Raw genomic sequence first — 8,903 nt, 5'->3', positions numbered from 1 at the left:
TATAATTTTTTAAGTGATCTATATATATATATATAATGTGTATTATTCATATAAACACACATGCTGATAACTGGATTTATCGATTTAATAATCTGCATCCCTATCAATCTAAACTGCATAATTTCAGTTTATTCTAAATATAAAAGTACATGCGATAGGCTGAGAAGTTTGCAGTTCCAAAAAGGTTATGCTCATTACTGAATAATTATGCAACATAAATACCTTTCTCTTATTAATATAAGTTCTACACTCGAACACCTAGAGACTAAATGAAAGAAAAAGTAATTGATTATGCATAAATAAATGGAATCTTCAAACATTATTTATTATACACATGCATAATGTATATTTGACTTTACCCGTGTTAGTCTACTAGCACACATGTCTCCAGTATATGTTTTATGTATGAAAGTTTTATCAGTTTGAAAACATATATGTAATGCTTAAATTTATGACATTATCTATCTATCTATCTATCTATCTATCTATCTATCTATCTATCTATCTATCTATTTGTCTCTCTGTATGCGTGTATGTATGCATATATATATGTGTGTGTGTGTGTGTGTGTGTGTGTGTGTGTGGTATGTGTGTGGTGTGTGTGTGTATTATGTGTATGTGTGTTTGTCTACCTATAGAAGGTTATGAAAAATTTAACATGAAAACAAGATAAAAATTGACCCAAAGTTAGTATAGGTTGCTGCTCAGGAAATGGGAAAACGTACTATTTAAGTTTCGAGTATTCACTCTCCTTCCGAAATAGGATAGACATGAAGAGAATGGAATGGGTACGCTTTACTATAAACACACATACACACATACAGGTGCACTTCCTGCAAGGAGAAACTAATTCAAAGACTACAGATCTAATCCATCACTGGAACTGTAAAAATCTGTAAAACTTTTCAGAAAATTATCCTTTAAATACATACGAGCATGTCTAGATATGCAACTATATGCCTAAGAATACATACATAATACAGATCTGCACATACATACATACACACACTCACATAGACCCGTACACGCACACATACAAATATTTACGGACACTTGACGTATGACCTCAAGCGTGCGCTGATACGTGGTTATAATCATTCGAATGAATGTTACACTTATTTGTTCAGCCTAAAATGACCCTGTCTCCTGCCAGTTTCATATGACATTTCCAGAATGTGCAAGAGCAAAGAAACATCCGTCAGTATTTTAGTGCTTCTGCATCGTTCAACAATATTCTTCCATTGCACCGACTCATGTATAATTTGAGCCAACAAACGGAACGTCTACGTGATCGATAGGTTTACTTGATGTAGCAGCTCTATATCGTTGCTGGAATACATTTTATCATAAGTCAGTTCAATCACAGATCTTCTGGGACTGAACAACAATAGCAACTTCTATCTAAAATGTTAATCCAGGCAACAGGAAAAGGCAACAGATAACTCGTTTGGGGGATTGTTCTTGAGTATAGGCAAGTGATTCCAGATTATGTTTCCGTTTGAAAGAGGCATTTCTCTGAGGCCAAATCTAATGTAAACTCTATTAAGTAATTTCTACTTGCTATATGTTAACACTGGTTATTTTGATAAGGTATTCGCTGGTTTCATCTTGATGGCTGAAATATATCGAATATTTACCAGAATTTCTTCCAGAGTTAAATACAGGTAACTTGAATAGAATCCTTGGAAAGAAGAACGGTGCATATCATGAAATTACTTTTTGCTCGGTTTAATATTTTTCATGTTTGTTAATAATCACATAATAGACGCTTTGCGTGCTGGAATTTCATATCCATTTCACATCATATATGTCTTCTCTCATTTGATTTCAGATGACACGACACATTTTAATACTTAGCATTGTTGGCATGGTGCTAGTTTCTCTTGTAAATGCACGATATATCCCAGAGGAAGAATTGAGGTAAGTAGTTTTTACATTGCAATATTTCTAATAACGTCATAACTAAGAAATTGCTTTCATAAAAATCATTGCAAGTTGTTTGTTATATAGAAACGTGTAGATCATTTTAAAATTCCGACACATGATACATTTAACTTTGTTTTAATTAATGCGATAGCTTGTTGTAATTAATCACATCTCTTATGCACAATATAGAGAGAAAATTCGGATTCGAGGAATCAAGTGGTGTTTAGCAGTTAATAATTATTAAACGCTAAGCGCCACTTGTTTCCAAGATTCGTAAAATATAATATGAACAAAACTAGTACAAGATAATAATAATAATAATAATAATAATAATAATAATAATAATAATAATAATAATAACAATAATAATAATAATAATAATAATAATAATAATAATAATAATAATAATAATAATAATAATAATAATACCAGATTGGATGACTAGAGGGAGGACAATACTCATTATGAAGGATAAGAGCAAGGGTAATACAGCTAGAAACGATAGATCAATCACTTGCTTACCATTAGTGTGGAAGCTGTTAGCAGGAATGGTTTCAGAAAGCATTTACGAGCGCCTTGACAACCAGAATTTACTAGCAGAAGAACAGAAAGGTTGCTGGGTGAAGGCTAGAGGAACTCATGATCTATTATATATAGACAAAGCAGTTCTAAACGAAGTAAAAGCTAGAAAGAATAATCTAACAATAGCATGGATAGATTATAGGAAAGCCTATGACATGATCCCACACTCATGCATAAGTGAATGTTTGAGTATATTCAGTATAGCAGACAACATAAGAGAATTAATTAGCCTTTTCATGAAGAAATGGAAAGCAAATCTCTACTCAGGTAACAAAATCTTAGAGAAAGTTAATATCAAAAGAGAAATTTTCCAAGGAGACTCGTTGTTCCTTTTAATATTTGTCTTATGTTTGATCCCCCTCAGTTTGGTATTAAGGAAGGCAAAGTCAGGGTATCAGTTCAGAAATAGTAATGAAAACCATTCGCTCTGCATAGATGATCTGAAACTTTTTAGTAAGAATGAAAATGGGATAGATTCCTTAATACAGACTGTAAGACTTTTCAGCAAAGGTATAGGCAAGGAATTTGGCATAGATAAGGGTGCAATGTTAGTTATGAGAAGGGGATAAGTAGTCAACAGGGAAGACACCCAGTTACCAGATGGCCAGATATTAAAATCATTCAAAGGAGAAGAGAGTTATAAGTATCTAGGAATATGAGAATTTGACAGAGAACTAACTACAGAAATTAAAACGAAAATTGAGAGGGGGTACAACAGGAGGGTGAGGAAGCTAATGAAATCGAAGCTAAATGGTCCAAATCTAGTGAAGGCTGTAAATACTTGGGCAGTATCATTACTGAGATATTCAACAGCTTTCATAGATTGGACAAAAATTGCGTTAGCAAAGCTAGACTGAAGAACTAGGAGGGAATACGATATGAATGGAGGTCTCCACCCAAGGGCAGATGTAGCAAGATTATACCTACCTAGTAAGCAAAGTAGAAGAGGGTTAATATCAGTAGCTGACTGCATGGAGTTAGCTAGAGTAGATATAGACTCCCCTCTAGGTAATAATGAAGGAAGTTCATTAAAAGCTGCTAGAGTCTCAGCCAGACATAGAGAAACCAAAACACCAAACGAACTTAAAAATCAGAAAAAAGAACAGAAGTTATCTGACTAACAGAAGGCGTTGCATGGTAGATTCTCAAAGTTAGTTTCAGCAAATAGTAGTAGTGAGACATGGTTATAGCTGCAGGAAGGAAAGCTGAAGAGACAGAAAGTTTGTTAGTAGCTGCACAAAATCAAGCATTAAGGACTAATGAGATAAAAGCCAAAATAGACAAAAACCAAGTAGATTCCCAGTATAGGTTGTGAAAATCAAAATAGGAAAGCGTTATTCATATAGTAAGTGAACGTAGCATGCTGGTACAGAAAGAATACAAGAAAAAACATCACAACCAAGGAAGAGTAACCCACTGGGAATTATGTAGAAAGCCAAGATTTGAACAGACTAATAAATGGTATGAACATGAAGCTAGCAAATTACTAGAAAGTAAGAAATACAAGATGTTGTGGGATTTAACATTCTGAGTGACACAGTAATAGAAACTAGAAGGCCTGATTTGGTAGTAGTAGATAAAGGGAATAGAAAGTGCCAGATAATTGACTTTACAATCCCAAATAATGAAAAAAATCAATATGAGAAGTATAGAAGAAATAGCAAAGTACCAGGATCTAGCTATTGAATTACAGAGACTATGGAAAGTGCGGGTAAAATGTATCCCAATAGTTATAAGTGCATTGGTAACTAGCCCTAAAGATCTTAACAGACAGCCTGAGGAAATAGGTATAAAATCCAGTTTAGTACAACTGCAGAAAACAGTGTTATTAGGGGCAGCTAGGATACTTAGGAGGGTTCTTAGCACCCAAGTTTGGTTACTTTCTGTAACCCAATAGGAGGATTCTTGGCATCTAAGGCAACTTGTAGTCCGATGTTAGGATTCTTTTCTTTTCCAACAGTCTAATCTGTTGAGTGTTGCCCTAGGTGTACGGAAAACACTCGGCGAGAAATGGAAGAAAACTTGAAGAAAGAAGAAAAAACAACAACAACAACATAATAATTATAATAATAATAGTAATAATAATAATAATAATAATAATAATAATAATAATAATAATAATAATAATAATAATGCCCTGGTGCAACACCAGGCAGTGGCTCTCATGGCTTTTGATCTTCACTGATTGCAAGTGTTATCATGTACATCATTTTGTCTTGGTATGAAAGATGAGCTACAACAAATATTCTGCTTAATACCACAGATTTGCTTGTCAGTTGTTTGACCTTAACCAGTTGAGCATGTCCCTTGGTGGCTGACAATATATGCATTTCTGATCACAAGCAGAAGTAGTGGGGGAGCATCATAGCCATGTGCTGAGAGGAATTCTTTGGGGTTTGAATAATACACCTCTGGATACATGGGTGTTTTGTTCATCATCCTCAAACGAACCTTATTCAGGGATCTTTTGAGCGGGATAGGCTACTCAACCCGAAAAACATTGTAACTGGACTTCACCTGCAAGATTCTGCGCTGTTTATCTTGATATGAGATCACGATGTCACGCACATATGATGGTGATGCATGTGCCTGGTGCACCCTAATCAGACGGGTAGTCATGATGGGTATAATGGGCTTCATGTATTTGTACCCCAGTGTCAGTTTGATGTCATGCACTGCTTTCTCACTCAATAATAATAATAATAATAATAATAATAATAATAATAATAATAATAATAATAATAATAATAATATTTTATTGTACTTAGAGACTGCAAGAGGAGGAAAAGTAACTTAGCCATGTCATGAACCGACTATCGTAAAGCATATGATCCCATACTCTTGGATAATGGAATGTTGAGCGATTACTTGGAAAAAGTATGGCGAATTTGAGGACGGCCCTAAGAGCATACGGAAGAAGTTTAGGGACAGTGGAAATCAGGCGGGGTATCTTCCAAGAGGACTGCCTGTCCTCACTGATCTTTGTACTGTGCTTGATACCACTAACACTGATGCTGAGCAAAGCAAAAGTTGGGTGTGTATTCAAAAGCCGTCAACAAAAAGTCAACCTTTTGTTATTCATAGATGATCTCAAACATTATGGTAAAGATGAAGCACAAGTCAGTTCCCTCGTTGATACGGTGTATACTTTTAGTGCTGACATTAGAATGGAGTTCGGACAGAGAAAGTGTGGTGTGTTAGTCAGGTGGAATACTTGCGCAAACTGAGACTGATTCTTAAGTCGAAATTAAACGGACGGAATAAGATTGAAGCTATCAACACCTGGGCGGTTTCACTCCTTATATATGGAGCAGGGGTAATCGCATGGACAGTAAACGAACTAAACAGCTTAGACAGAAAGACAAAGAAGTTGCTAACTAGATATGGGACACTCTACCCAAAAAGTGACACAGACAGACTGTATGTACCAAGAAAAAGAGGAGGAAGAGGACTTATTGGATGCGAACACAGCATTATAGCAGAAGAAAACAACATATAATAGTATGTAAAAATGCCACAGAACCGCTATTATTAGAAGTAAGAGGTCAGGCTTGTGTAGGATGAAAGATTTCAAAGATTAAGTACTGTACTAGAAATTGAAAACGATTGAATCCGAAAATAGATAGGCAAAGAAAAAATGTATGCACAATTTCATAGGGATGTTGAAGATAAGACAGGTAGAGAAAAAAGATGGCTGTGAATAAATAAAAGTGATTTAAAACCAGAAAACTGAGCAAAGCTCGACCGTCTGCTTGGGCATAGCTTCCATGGTTGGCTACACTTCCTAACACCAATCACTTTACAGAATGAACTGTGTGCGTTTTGTGTGGCACTAACAGCAGCGAGGAGACCAAATAACTTACAAGACAAGGCTCCTCAACTTGAGGCGGAGATTAGTATTGGGGCAGATGACTTTGGGCTAGATGAAGAGTGATTAGAGTACAGATGGACAGAAATAAGTGTCTTGCAGTAAAAAAGCATGTCTACCTCAGTTGGACAGTGATAGAAGAAAGAGAGGATAGAGAGCGAGAGATGAGAGAGAGAGAGGGAGAGAGAGAGAGAGAGAGAGAGAGAGAAGAGAATGAAGAGAGAAGGGGAGAAGATAGTCAAAGGGGAATACTCAAATTACACAGAGGTGTATATAAGTGAAGTGGGGCCAAAGATTGGATGAGGTAAATGGGTAGGTAAATTTTCAAAAGTAGGTAGAATGTCGAAGGAATGAAGTGAGTGGACATAAATAGAGGGAGAATGCGTTAGGAAGATATATTATTGGGAAAAGATTCAACAGGGACACATTGAAAGGGCTTAGATCCGCCTGGGAGCGAAACGAGAGTGGAAGATATAGGGGAGGAAAATACATCAGGCGGTGGGTGGGAAATGAGGGAGGTGCTAGAAGCAGTCAGGGAAGACTGTGTGTAGGTGCATGGACATAAACAACATGCCTTTATGGTACCGACTTTACTTAGCTTAGATAGATGAATCTTCTCAATCACAACAAATCACTTAGCATCTCGCTCCTTTGTCATTTCCTCTGCGAGGCACAGTTGAAGATCGATTTTCAACACTTCGTCTCTCATCTTTCCCTCTTCCACAAGTTCCATCCACATTTAAAGGTCTGCATTGCTTTGTGCAGGTTTTTTTCATCTAGACGCATCACATGTCTTCTGCCTTGCACACTACATCTGATGCCTCATATCCATTTCTTATCTCAACATATTTACATTCTGTCTTACATGCACAATGACATTACACATACAGCGGAGCTTACTGTCTTCATTTATGTCAATTCTTTGCATGTTCTCTGCAGTCACAGCCTACGTTTCACTATGATACAGCATAGCAGTTCGTGCTCAAATATCATACAATATGTCTTTCACTCAGAGAGACGGAGAGAGGTTCTTTGTTAACAAAAAAGGTAATAGCTCTCTGAACTTTGTCCAGCTGGTTGTAATTGAAGCAACTACACTTTCAGAGTATCCCCTCTCACTTGAGATTTGAAAACTTAGGTAGCGGAAACTACCCACCACCTCTAAGGATAACCTGAGTGTTGGTAGGAATCCATTTACTGTATGCTCTCAGTTTTTATTTTTCCTGCACACCTGCCACACGTAGAGGCGCATGGCTTAGTGGTTAGGGTGTCAGCATCATGATCATAAGATTGTGGTTTCGATTCCTGGACCTGGCGACGCGTTGTGTTCTTGAGCAAAACACTTCATTTCACGTTGCTCCAGTCCACTCAGCTGGCAAAAATGAGTAACGCTGCGATGGACTGGCGTCCCGTCCAGCTGGGGAACCCATACGCCATAGAAACCGGGAAACCGGGTCCATGAGCCTGGTTAGGCTTTAAAAGGGCGCATTTATTTATTTTACACCTGCCACACACAAAGACTTCTTTCTCGGTAAACCTTCTTGCGATTCCATTGCACTCATGTATCCATAGCTTGCAGTGAGTACACCGTCAACATCATGGTGTTTGGAGTGAATACTAGTGATGACGACGTTATGCATCTTTCATCTTCTCACACGGCCTCAGGTTCAGCATGGAGGCCTACATCAAGTACCTGGAGGAGGTGTGCTGACCTGGATGAAGAGGGTGGCTAATGGAAGAACCTATGTCTGGCAGCAGGAATCTACACTATGCCATACAAGTAGGAGAACCCAGTCATGGTTGTACGACAATTTCTGCGGCCACACCATCCTTACATCTGGCCACCTAACTCCCCGGACTGCAACCCCCTTGATTATTATGTGTAGGACGCAGTTGAGCGAGAGACCAACAAAACTCCTTTTAATACCAAAGATGAACTGAGGGCTTGTGGCAGCATTCGCCAACTTAAATAAAGAGGCCGAGACTGTCCAAAAGAGTTGCAGGAGATTCCGAAGTTGTCTGGAGGCCCTGGTTGAAGTCAATGGCGATTTTATTGAAATAATTTACTCTTTTGTATTTCAAGATATTTTAATGTAATTTTGATAAGTACATCTATTATATTTTGCGAAATTTAGACGACACTTTATTCACTGCACCTGTATGTGTGTGTTTGTGTGTGTGTGTGTGTGTGTGTGTGTGTGTGTGTGCGCGCGCGCACGCGTCTGTGTTTCGTTCTGGATTTGGCTTGCAAGATTCATTATGTAAATTCGTGTGTTGTGTGTCTGAAGAGAGTCATTCTCATTTGGTGACATTATTTAACGCACTCAATGACTATTGAAAAGGTGGCAGGTCGGAACGAAGATTTTAATAATAGAGCGCTAAAAGAGAATGACTCTCTCCAGACACAATAATATATGCATACATGCATACATACATACACACATATACATACACATAATATATAGATACATACATACATACATACACACACACACACACACACACATATATATACATACACATATGT

General features: G+C 37.4%; 1 protein-coding gene across 3 annotated transcripts in view; it reads left to right on the top strand.

Annotated features, from left to right (window-relative positions):
* LOC106873782 (uncharacterized) overlaps positions 1 to 8,903 on the top strand; it is a 92,897-nt gene that overhangs the window by 57,106 nt on the left and 26,888 nt on the right. For all 3 annotated transcript variants that reach the window (XR_001409914.2, XR_001409915.2, XM_014921291.2), the window contains exon 2: positions 1,832 to 1,920. Coding sequence is in view for 1 of the 3 variants with exons in the window: in XM_014921291.2 (XP_014776777.1) it covers positions 1,832 to 1,920 (89 nt within the window). In the remaining 2 variants the exon portion in view is untranslated. The remainder of the gene's footprint in view (positions 1 to 1,831; positions 1,921 to 8,903) is intronic.

This window comes from Octopus bimaculoides, chromosome 5 (assembly GCF_001194135.2).
Source record: "Octopus bimaculoides isolate UCB-OBI-ISO-001 chromosome 5, ASM119413v2, whole genome shotgun sequence".
NCBI classification, from domain to species: Eukaryota; Metazoa; Mollusca; class Cephalopoda; order Octopoda; family Octopodidae; genus Octopus; species Octopus bimaculoides.
This window is presented reverse-complemented; position numbering and strand designations above follow the sequence as displayed.